The following is a 13,341-nucleotide window of genomic DNA, read 5'->3' as shown; positions in this document are numbered from 1 at the left end:
CTCAACCCTTCCCCTTTCCAGACCCTTTTATTTGCCATTTTAGCTTCTTTACTAGAGTACCAATTATTCCTTTTACATTTAAGCTAAAAGCACTTGAACAAAAAGACTATTTGCAGAGATAAAGTTGATGTCCAAACAACTGATTAGTTTATTTAGAAGTGTATGCAACTAAAGATTTTGTGCAGGTATCTATGGGTGTTTTGCATAAAAGTTTGATAGAATTGGCTATTCTGGGCTCCTGTCACGTAAACAAAAATCCCATAGCTTTTTCATCATGTAATCCAAGAGTTACCAAACTACAACCTGTGGGTCAAATTGGCTGGCCACCTATTTTTATAAATAAAGTTTTATTTAGACACAGCCATGCTCATTTGTTTATATATTGTCTGAGGATGCTTTTGCATTACAGCATTAGAGTTGGGCAGTTGTGACAGCAACCATTTGGCCCACAGAACCAAATCATTTGACTTGCAGAGAAAAAAAACATTCTCTAGCTGTTTACAGGAAAAAAAATGCTAATCCCTAATATATGCAGTTATTAGGCTCCTTGCTTGATTGATTAATCTAGAATATGATTGGCACATTTTTGTTATCCTTCATTGGGAAAGTAGACCTGAAAATCACCAACCGGATACCAATACCCAAGACAGTAAATTCAAGAAATATTTGATCCTAGTAGCTTGAATTATATCCACATATAATTCTTTGTTGTTATATGTGGTTTTAATTATTTCTCCCCCTTGTACTCATTCTGCTTTATTTCCAAATATAGCCATAACAAATTTAATTTGTGTATAAAGAAGTAACATATCCTCAAAAACCCTGTAAAAGCATGGCAATCAGAGCTGTTATATGTATTGGACCAACTATTATGCACACCTGTGAGCACACTGGGAGATATCATCACAGCACAAAATGACACTATATAGGTTTATATCTAGATAAACACAAGGAGATATCATTGAGCTATTAAAATACTGTTTTCAGTCTTCCCAACTGAACAAAGTAAAGAAGAAATAAAGTTAATTAAGAAAAACTGCTGAAATGTGTTTATTATAAAATAAAAGTTTATGCACTTAAAATAATAACGGTAGTAATTTCTTACAGGTGCATCAGACAAAAATCAGTTTCTTTATCAATGGCGTGGAGAAGGATCATACACCTTTCGATGCAAGAACTCTAAGTGGTTCAATTACAGATTTTGCATCTGGTACTGTGCAAATAGGACAGAGTTTAAATGGTAAGTTTCTGACTTCAGAATGTTATTTATTTCATCCAATTACATTGTTCTTAAAAATGCGTCAAACAAATAATATTTTAAAATATTTACATGTATTCATCTTCTAAGGCTACTGAACAAATTACCACCAACTGGGTGGCAGATTAATAAAAGTAAAACTTTTTTTTTCACAGTTTTGGAAGCTGAAAGTCAGAAATTAAGGGTTCAGCGGTGTTGGTTCCTTTTGGAGGCTCTGAGGGCAAATTCACTCCATGTCTCCCTCTTCGTGGTGGCTGCTGGCAATCCTTAGTGTTGCTTTACTTGCTGCTTCCCAACTGCAATCTTTGCCTCAGCCTTCATGTGGCCCTCTCCTCTGAAACTTCTCCCCTTTACCTCTGTTATAAGGACACTTGTCATTGGATTTAGGGCCCACTCACAGTCAGGAGGATCTCACCCTGAGTTCCTTAATTATACTTGCAAAGATTCTTTTTCCAAATTAAGGTCACAGTTCCAGGTTCCAGGTGGATAATAGATCTTTTGGGGTCTACTGTTTAACTTACTACATTTAGGAAGCTTTCAAATAGAAACTTCTTTATTCTGATTAGTTTTTAAGTAATTTCAATGTGTAATAAATTATATTTCCTCTCTGTCTGTCTTTTTTGAGGGGTTTACGTTTTAATGTACAAGATTGTTAAAGTAGGACTACAAAGTATTAGATGAAACCTGAGAAATAGTATTAATATGTAATTAACTGGACTAATGTTTACATTGATTACATTAAAAATGAGCCATATAGTTTAAGAAGATATCATATACTATATATTGAATAAAACCAGAAGTTGAAATAAGAAATTATCTTGAAATACCTAGTACAATGGTCTTTAAAATGCCTACATATTAAAATAAAAAATATTATTTTATATTATTATATAATATATGCTCATTAGAAAAAAATCTAAACAATACGGAACTCTGTGAAATAAAAAGTATTTTTCATATTTCTATCTTCAGAGATAGATATAGTTGAACTTTTTTATACTCCTCCAGATTTTTAGTACATTTTTAGCTAGAGATATAGTTATAAATATATTTTTCCAAAAATAAAATTACAATACATATGCTTTCTCTGAGCCCTCTAAAAATAAATACTTCTCCTTCAAATGTTATAAACAACATTCCATGTCAATGTATCTTCTCATTTAGATATATGTTCTCATTTAAGATGGCTGCGTTGTGTGCAATTGTATAGTTGCTATCCATATTTCTTCAGTTCCTATAGTGAACATTTAGGGTTTTTTAATGTTTCAGTATAATTAGCAGTTATTTTATAGAAAATATTATATATATCTACATATATGTATATATCTGTGTCTATATCCACATTTCTATTTATATATATCAACTATCAACCTATCAATCACATACATAGACATATACATACATATTTGAGCAGTTACCTGATTGCACAGTTCCTTAATATTCTATACATTGGTGCCAACCTGCGTGAGTTCATATCCCATTTCCTCACTTACTAGCTATATGGCTGGCAAGGTATTTTAATGTCTCTGAAGTGTAGTCACCCTGACTTTAAAATGATGATGATGATAATATTGATACCCCATAGAGCCAGTGTAAGGATCAAATGAAGCAACGTCATATAAAACATTACTGTGTTTCAAGCACCTGCCATGTAGTAGACACTCAATATTTGTTTGTTAAATGATTGAATGAATGAAGTGCTAAGCACAATGCCTGTATATAAACTATATTTTCTCTCTCGGGCATAGGGCTGGATTTTAATGTACAGCATTGTTAAAGTAGGACTATACAGTATTAGGTGAAAACTGAAAAATAATATTAACATATAATTAACTGGACTATGTAGTTTATATTTTCTCACACTAAAAATTTGCCATATAATTTAAGAAGATAACATATATGCTATATATTGAAAAAAACAAGAATGTATACTAAACTATATTAGTAAATAATAATATTATTATTATTCTATTATTATTATTATTTTGAGATGGAGTTTCGCTAGTCCCCCAGGCTGGAGTGCAGTGGTGCAATGTGGGCTCACTGCAACCTCTGCCTCCCGGGTTCAAGCGATTCGCCTGCCTCAGCATCCTGAGTAGCTGGGATTACAGGTGTGTGCCACCACACCTAACTTTTGTATTTTTAGTAGAGATGGGGTTTCACCATGTTGGCCAGGCTGGTCTTGAACTTCTGGCCTCAGGTGATTCACCCACCTTGGCCTCCCAAAGTGCTGGGATTACAGGCATAAGCCACCACACCTGGGCGTAAATAATACTATTATTATTATTAATGTTATTATAATTATTTCCCTAAAATAGAAATAATTACATAGAGATTGAATGGCTGGGTTGAAGTACATGGTCATTTTATATTTTAATACATATTACAGAGATTGCTCTAATGCATAACAACAGGCTACCTCCAGAAAGGCTGTGAAAATTTATAACTTCTTTAAAATATATAGCCAGGTACTTGTTTCCTTAAACACTAACTAACCTTACAAATTATCCACTTTTTTTTCACCTGTGCCATTCCTCTAAGTGAAAAATATTGTTGAATATTGACTTAGAATTATTTGGCCATTAATGAGTTTGAGTAGCTTTTTACATATGTCTTGATCATTTGCATTTCATTTGTGAATTCCTTATTCATACACTGTGTCCATATTTATACTCTATAATTTCTTATTTATTTATAAAAACTCATTTATGTTAAGCATATTATGCTGTATGTGTTTTCTTCAGTTTTTAGATGGCTTATGAACTTTGTGGTCTAGACATTTTAAAGTAATCTTTTAAGATTTAAGCAAAACAAAACATGTATGCAAGATAGTGCATAAATATTAAAGGTATAACTTGATGAGTTTTTAATATTTATGTACACCTGTGTAATTCTCATTTAGAAAAGTTGTAGAACATTTCCAGAATCTCAGAGTCCCCTAATGAACATCCACTGTAAAGGTAAAAACAGAATAGCATCAATGTAGCCCTCTATAACTAGAGATTAATGTTACCTATTCTTGAACTATCATACAAATAAAGTCATGAAGTAGGTACTCTTTTGTGTTCTCTTTGCTTAACACTATGCCAATGAGATTTTTCCATAGTGTATGCAGTTATATTGTTAGCTTTAGGAAATACTTCTGAAAAGTTTTCCAACGTGGGTGTCCCAACAAGCAATATTTGAGGATTTCAGTTGTTCCACATCCTTACCAACTCTTAGTATTGCCAGATGTTATCATTCTTTGTCATTCTGGTAGCCAGGTAGTGCATTTCCTGATCATTAGTGATACTGAGATCTTTTCATGGGCTTATTTGCCAAGTGTATGTGCTTTTTTGTGAAGCCTTTTGCCAATATTTAATTGGAAAGTTTGTGTTTTTCTTAATAATTTATTGGAGGTCTTCAATATTTTGAATATGAGTTCTTTGACAAGTACATGATAGCAAATATGGTCTTCTGGGCTAAGGCTTATAGTCTCATTCTCTTGATGGTATTTGTTGATAAGCAGAGCTTCTTAATTTTGATGAGTCTAATTTAGTCATTGTTCTATACTTAATACTTCTTGTGTTCTGTTTAGACTATTTTTGCAAACCCTGATATGATGAAGATATTCTCCTACAGTTTATTCAGGAAACTTTATTATTTTACTTTTCAAATTTTAGTCTATGTTCTATCTGGAATAGATTTTTTGAGATTATATAAGGTAGGGGTCAAATTTTTTTCCGACCTGAATGCATAATTAACCTAGAAAACCTTGCTTCTTGAAACAAATCATTGTTTCTACCGTTCTGCAGTGGTAATGTCATGAATCAGGTATCTGTACATGTGAAGATGGATTTGTTTCTGAACTTTCTTTTCTGCCCCAATGATCATCTGTCTGACTATACTTGGATCAAAATATTTAGTTTTAATTACTGTAGCTTCATACATGTCTTCATATCTAGTAGTTCTCCAACTTTTTTTTATTTTAAGATTGTCTTGGCTATTATATATGAATTTTAGAAACAGTTTTTCAATTTTCATTTAAAAATTCTGTTGAGATTTAAATTACTAAGTTGCATTTGGGAGAATGGACATCTAAACAATATCAAGTATCCAGCCCATAAATGTAATATATTCCTTGATTTCTCCCAGCAATGTTTTAAGTTTTCTGTGTAGAGGTCTCACTCCTATTTGTTAAACTTGTTCAAACATATTCATTGGTTTTACTTTTTAATAGATTGTATTTTTTAGAGCAATTTTAGAGTCACAGAAAAATTGAGTGGAAAGTGTAGAGAGTTCCAGTATTCTCTCTGCTCCTACACATGCACAGCATTCCCTGTTGTCAGTATCCCTCACCAGAGCAATATATGGTATATTTGTTACAATTGATGAACCTACATTGACACATCATTATCACCCACAGTCCATAGTTTACATTAGAGTTCACTCTTGGTGTTGTACAATGACAAGTATTCACTACTCCAGTATCCTCCAGAGGAGTTTCACTCCCTAAAAATCACTGATCTTTTCACTGTCTCTGTATTTTCACCTTTTCCAGAATATCATATAGTTGGAATAAAAAGTAATGTAGCCTCAGATTGGCTTGTTTCACTGAGTAATATGCATGTAAGATTTCTCCATGTCTTTTCATGGCTTGGTGGTTCATTTCTTCTTAGTATTAAATAATATTCAATGGTTAGATATACCATAGTTGATTTATTCATTCACCTACTGAAGGACATCTTGGCTGCTTCCAAGTTTTGGCAATTATGAGTAAAGTTGCTATAAACATCAGTGTGTAGGTTTTTGTGTGAACATAAGTTTTCAGCTTATAAATACCAAAGAGCGCAATTACTGGATCGTATGGTAAGATATGTTTAGTTTTGTAAGAAACTGTAAAATTGTCTTCCAAAATGACTATATCATCTTACATTCCCATCAGCAGTGAAAGAGAGTTCCTGTTGCCCCACATCCTCACCAGCATTTGGGACTGTCAGTGTTCTGGCTTTTTGGCCTGTTGGTTTTCATGCAATTATACTTAGTATTGTTTTTGAACTTCATTTTCTAATTTTGTTACTATTACATTAAAATATAATCAGTTTTTATATTTACCTATGTTCAGTGACCTTGTCAAACTCATTATTAATTCTAATAGGTACACAGTCCTATCATTTGCACATATCAGGAACTCAAATCTTTTTGAATGTTTGTAATAAATGTATGTATTGGACATGCCATAAATATCTCCTATAGATATTTTTATCTGATGCACTTATTAATTCCAAAATAATATAAAATGTTAGTTTTGTTTTTCTCTATGGCCTGAGTTATTAGACCAATATCTAGTTTTAAAAAAGAAGGTATATATTTTTGATATTCAAAACACTGTGGCTAAATTGCCAAGCTCTGGTTTAAATATCACCCAGGTGTGCTTCTTTGATCAAAATATTTTATCTTTTTAAGTCTGGTTTCTAATCTATTAAATGGTGTTTTAATATGTAATTCATAGGAATCTTATAAGAATTATGTGAGATGATGTATGTTTAGAACATATTGCTTGTTGTATAGTAAATGTGCATTAAGTAGTAACTATTTTTAAACTCTTTGAACATCTATTTTCTTATTGCAAAACAATAAGAGAGGGATAACACTATCTTTCCATATGATTGTTTTACCAATCAAAAGAGAAAATATGAAGACTCTATTACTTTAGTTTGTGTATGCTCTTAGATCAAGCTAAACGTATGTGAAGAAGCAATATTTTAAGGAACTTATATATTTAGGAACTTGGTTTGAGTAATTAGTATATTGTATAATTTTATGAAATACTCTGTGTGCAGAATTTTTAAATAACACATTAAATCTTGTGAGCCTTATTTCAATATTTAATCCCCATTAGTACTTCTAAAAGTGTTTTATTGCACCAAATATTGCTCAAAGTATTTGATAGTGCCATAAATTAGTCCACTATGCCCTGCAGGGTTAAAATGGCTTGCTTCTATTCTACTTCAGTATACTAAATGTTGGATTAATGCTTCAAAATGACAGTGTGAACTGAAGATGTTATTTTTAAACTCTGTAGAAATAAATTTCACTTCTGATTAGAAAACATGTAACAGGAAACCGGTTTATTTCAAATATTATTTAGTTTTTGTTGCAATTTTCTCCTTTACGTTCTGGTCATTTAAGAGCTACAGAAGGTAAAAGATATTTTAAATAACTTTTATCTTTATTCTATCAATTTATATGTACAGTCGTACCTACTGTATCTTTTCTCTAATTAGAGATGGCATATAGACTGGCTCATTACTTCTGCCTAATGAGCCAGGCTCCATGCCACCTCTCTAATCAGAAAAGAGATAGGTACAGAATGTTCCTATGGACTTAATATAAATCATTTTCTTTCTCTTGCTTGCTCCTTTTTTTAATCAAAAAAATTAAGTCACTGTCCTCCATACTTTTGTCCGTATCCAAGATGGTTTCATTCAAAAGAGGTAATTGTGCAAGCGATTACAGAACTGAGTTAAAGGAGCTCTCATGCAGTGCCAGGCCGGCTGTCTCTGCTTTGGAACAGACACTGCCTCAAACACAAGCACATCAAATGAAGGCCTACAGCAGATCAAGATGGATCTTTTCTGTCTTTCTCTGATTAGGTTTGACTTGGTTTTGTGTTTCTGCACCCAGAAAGTAACAACCTTCCACATGAGTGTTGGCTACTACAGAGCTTTTTCTTTGGGTCTTATCTCTAGCATAAACGCCTAGAAAAATGTGTTGCCAGTGACACTTTCTGTTACTGCAGGACTTGTCATTGCTTTCCCTGGAAAATTAATCAATGGACCAAATGCATGCTTTTTAATGAACCCTCATCTATCCTTATTAGTGGTATAATCTGATTTGATCAGGCTGATTTTTATACATACAAATAGAAATACCTTAGACCATCTATATCAACCAAAGTGTGACGACTCCTTTTTAGAACATTTTCTTTTAGTTGTAGATTTATTTTAGTGCTTCCAGTTGGATATATAACCTAGAGCACTTGTGTTAGCAGATACGTAGTTATGAGGAGTCACCAATGTCATCGTGGTAATAGACCATACTAGCTCTCCAAATTTTGGATTTAAAATTACAGAACTATGTAAATCAAAACTTTTCCAAGTTATTTCTGAACTCATTTATCAACAGAGTTCTAGCTGTCGATTAAAAGTGAGAATTTCTACATTATACATTCAAATGTGCATAGCACTTTCTTAAAAAGATCTTTGGTCATTAAGGAATCAATAAATATTTGTTGAGTGTCTGTTAAAGTGAATATGCAGGGAAGAAAAGGATCATAGTCTAAAGCTAACTCCTGCTTGTCTTCCTTTCTGTGTTTTCAGTGTTGTGTGTCTTAGCCCCTATGCTTGTACTTGATTCTAAAATTGTAATGCTACTTCTAATTTCTACCAGTTTCCCATGGGTTCACATTTCTAACCTCTGCTAGACATACAAACTCCATTTTAGTTCAGCTGAAATCATGCTAATTTTTTCAGAGAGAATTATTTTGGGAATTAGATAAAAAGAAAAGAAACTTAAAAATTATTGAAATTGATTAAGAGAATGGAATGGAAGAAAAGTACAGGAATACAGTATATAGATAGAGAGGAGTTTACTTAAAGTTGGTTTCAGAACATTGCAGACAAGATATCTAGCAATATCTGATAAGTAGATTGCAAAAATTTTCTCCCATTCTGTAGGTTGCCTGTTCACTCTGATGGTAGTTTCTTTTGCTGTGCAGAAGCTCTTTAGTTTACTTAGATCCCATTTGTCAATTTTGGCTTTTGTTGCCGTTGCTTTTGGTGTTTTAGACAGGAAGTCCTTGCCCATGCCTATGTCCTGAATGGTATTACCTAGGTTTTCTTCTAGGGTTTTTATGGTAATAGGTCTAACAGTTAAGTCTCTAATCCATCTTGAATTAATTTTCCTATAAGGGGTAAGGAAAGGATCCAGTTTCAGCTTTCTACTTATGGCTAGCCAATTTTCCCAGCACCATTTATTAAATAGGGAATCCTTTCCCCATTTCTTGTTTTTCTCAGGTTTATCAAAGATCAGATGGTTGTAGATGTGTGGTATTATTTCTGAGGACTCTGTTCTGTTCCATTGGTCTATATCTCTGTTTTGGTACCAGTACCATGCTGTTTTGGTTACTGTAGCCTTGTAGTATAGTTTGAAGTCAGGTAGCGTGATGCCTCCAGCTTTGTTCTTTTGACTTAGGATTGTCTTGGAAATGCAGGCTCTTTTTTGGTTCCATATGAACATTAAAGCAGTTTTTTCCAATTCTGTGAGGAAACTCATTGGTAGCTTGATGGGGATGGCATTGAATCTATAAATGACCTTGGGCAGTATGGCCATTTTCATGATATTGATTCTTCCTATCCATGAGCATGGTATGTTCTTCCATTTGTTTGTGTCCTCTTTTATTTCACTGAGCAGTAGTTTGTAGTTCTCCTTGAAGAGGTCCTTTACATCCCTTGTAAGTTGGATTCCTAGGTATTTTATTCTCTTTGAAGTAATTGTGAATGGAAGTTCATTCATGATTTGGCTCTCTGTTTGCCTGGTACTGGTGTATAAGAATGCCTGTGATTTTTGCACATTAATATTGTATCCTGAGACTTTGCTGAAGTTTCTTATCAGCTTAAGGAGCTTTTGGGTTGAGACAATGGGGTTTTCTAAATATACAATCATGTCATCTGCAAACAGGGACGGCTTCTGTAAAGACACATGCACACATATGTTTATTGCAGCACTATTCACAATAGCAAAGACTTGGAATCAACCCAAATGTCCATCAGTGACAGACTGGATTAAGAAAATGTGGCACATATACACCATGGAATACTATGCAGCCATAGAAAAGGATGAGTTTGTGTCGTTTGTAGGGACATGGATGCAGCTGGAAACCATCATTCTCAGCAAACTATTGCAAGAACAGAAAACCAAACACCGCATGTTCTCACTCATAGGTGGGAACTGAACAATGAGATCACTTGGACTCGGGAAGGGGAACATCACACAACGGGACCTATCACAGGGAGAAGGGAGGGGGGAGGGATTGCATTGGGAGTTATACCTGATGTAAATGACGAGTTGATGGGTGCTGACGAGTTGATGGGTGCAGCACACCAACATGGCACAAGTATACATATGTAACAAACCTGCACATTATGCACATGTACCCTAGAACTTAAAGTATAATTTAAAAAAAAAGATATCTAGCAATATTATCAGACAAGCTATGTTGTATATTTAAAAAGAGGCTAATGTAGCTCTCACAACCATACTAAGTAAAAATTGCTGATTAATTAAAATTTGAATGCAAAATATGCAATCATAAGGTAGTAGAGGAAAATGGAGGCAAATGTTTCTATAATTCTAGCATATTAAGGACCCTTATTAGCACGATACCATGTTCAGAAACACTAAAGGAAAATATTGAATCATCTGACTAATAACCTGGAAATTTAAAATTCAAACAATGATTATCATTTTGTACTTGATAGTTTGGAAAGAACTAAAAAAGAGATTATACCCATGTTGGAAAGAGTTTGGGGTAACCTGGAAAACTATCAAAAGTAAAAATGCGAAAGCTACTTAATCCAAGATTTCTACTTCCAGGACATTATCTCGAGAATATTATTAGATGAAGTCTTAAACACATACTCAAAATGTTCCTTGTAGAATTATTTAAAGTAAAAAAAACTGGAATCAGTTAAAACTTCAAAAAGGAATTGATCTAATAAATAATAATTTATGCCTACTATGGAATAGTATACACCATCAAGAGGAATGAAATATGTCTCTATGTACATAGCAATGGGTTCATGATGTGTTATTACATGAAACAAACAAGATTGCATAGTACAAAATTCTATAAATTTAATATATGTGTTATTATAAACATATATATATTATTTAAAGGTCTGGAAGGAAATATGCCAAAATGTTGTTCAGAATGTTAGTAATGTTAATCTCTATGAGTGGGATTGCAAATAATTGCCTTTTAAATTTCTTTTTGTGCAATTTTTTTTTCAGTAGACTACAATTTTATAATAAGAATTAAAAATATTTTCCAATTTTGGACAAAATAATAAATGGAAGCATTTTCAGAATAGATTTAGTCTATGAATGTAACAGGTTCAGCCAGAGATACCTAAATATGTATAGTATAGAGGGCGATCTTGAAAATGTTAGTAATTTAAATTCTGTACTTGTCACATGGATTCAGGAAACACAAGCATTCCTTGGACATTTAACTCATTGTACATGCAAATTATTATTACTATAAGAATTAGTGCCTGATAAGCAAAGCATGAGATTTAGAATCAGACAGATTTGGGTTTGAATTCTAGTTCTGCTTCTTAACAGCCAAGTGACTTTGGCAAATAATTTAACTTCTCAATCCAATTTCCTAATATGTTTTCTCATTTATAAAATGTGTTTTATTATTACATACTTTTCAGGGTGATCAGAGAGCTTATAAATAATACATGTTTGATTCATGTTAGGTATTCAATAAAATTTTGCTATCATAAATATTATTGTTAATTTAGTTATTGTTTAAGTTTAGTGACTGTGATACTTAAGTATTTTGAAATAATGGCCATGACCATATTTAATTTTTTTTTTTGGCTGAAAATCAAAATTCACTTAGGATGAGGGAGAAAAAAAGTCCAGTTTATATTCATTACATAGCAGATATTTTAAAATTCTGTATTTTGTCTATGTAAACCCCACAAAATAATTTCTCTGTCTTTTTAAAGATCTGCCCTTTCTAGTGTTCTTCGTTGTTTTCTGTTTATCCTCACTTTCACCTGATGTTATTTCTTCTTAACCTGAAGAACCTCCCTTTTCATTGCTTGTAGCTCAGGCTGCTGAAGCAAATTCTCTCAGTTTTTGTAACAATGTCTTTGCTTTTGCAGGATATTTTCATTTGATATAGAATTCTACATTGATTACTTTTATTTCTTTTAGAACTTCAAAGATGTTTCATTGTCTTCTTGCCTTCATTGTTTCTGGTGAGATATCAGCCACTATTTATATAAATGTTTTCTTGTATACTATACTATATGTTTGTTTGTTTGTTTGCTTATTTTCTTGTTTGTTTTTGAGGCAGTCTGTCACTCTGTCAACCCAGGCTGGGTGAGAGTGGTGTGATCTTGGCTCACTGCAACCTCTGCCTCCTGGGTCCAAGTGATTCTCATGCCTCAGCCTCCCGAGTAGTGGAGATTACAGGTGTATGCCACCATGCCCAGATAATTTTTGTATTTTTAGTAGAGACCGTGTTTCACCATGTTGGCCAGACTGGTCTCGAACTCCTGACCTCAGAAGATCCACCCTCCTCAGCCTCCCAAAGTGCTAGGATTACAAGTGTGAGCCACCACACCTGGCCTATATATTGTTTTCCACTTGATGCTGTTAAGATTTTCTTTTTATCTTTCATGTTCAGTTTGACTATGACATGCCTAGGCATGGTTTTCATATATTTGTCCTGCTTGAGGTTTGCTTGAATTCTTAGATCTGTAAGTTGGTGTTTTCATTACATTTGGAAATTCTGATAGTTGTATCTTCAAACTTTTCTTTCTTTTTTTCCTTTTTTTGCTTCATTTTCTTTCTTCGTTCTATGATAATAAGACTCTAGTTAGATTTATGTTAGAGCACTAGAAAGTGTCCCATAGGTATTGGATACACTTGTGTCTGTTCCTTTGTTTTCGTTTTCCCCACTCTTTTTTGTGTTTCAGTTTGGATATTTTCTATTTAACTTGTCTTGATTTCACTGATCATTTTCTGTTTTCTGTCTAGGCTGCTGCTAAGCCCATCTAGAAAATTGTTGATTTCTAAATTATACTTTTCATTTCAAGTATTTTCATTTGACTACATTTTGTAGACTTCATCTATTGGCTCAAATTCACCCATCTATTCACATACATTATTCGCTATCACCCCTAGATCTTTTAGCTTTTATATTATGGGCATTTTCTTTTTTTTCTTTTTTTCCATATTCAGTATCATTAGTTGTTGTTTTTTTTTTATTATAATACTTTAAGTTCTAGGGTACATGTGCA

At 33.0% G+C, this 13,341-nt stretch overlaps 1 protein-coding gene across 2 annotated transcripts in view; it reads left to right on the top strand.

Annotated features, from left to right (window-relative positions):
• USH2A (Usher syndrome 2A (autosomal recessive, mild)) overlaps window positions 1-13,341 on the top strand; it is an 802,205-nt gene that overhangs the window by 58,120 nt on the left and 730,744 nt on the right. For both annotated transcript variants that reach the window (XM_011929421.1, XM_011929422.1), the window contains one exon: window positions 1,108-1,240. In XM_011929421.1, the coding sequence (XP_011784811.1) occupies window positions 1,108-1,240 (133 nt within the window). The remainder of the gene's footprint in view (window positions 1-1,107; window positions 1,241-13,341) is intronic.

The sequence above is a fragment of the Colobus angolensis genome, unplaced genomic scaffold, assembly GCF_000951035.1.
Source record: "Colobus angolensis palliatus isolate OR3802 unplaced genomic scaffold, Cang.pa_1.0 Scaffold81, whole genome shotgun sequence".
NCBI classification, from domain to species: domain Eukaryota; kingdom Metazoa; phylum Chordata; class Mammalia; order Primates; family Cercopithecidae; genus Colobus; species Colobus angolensis.
This window is presented reverse-complemented; position numbering and strand designations above follow the sequence as displayed.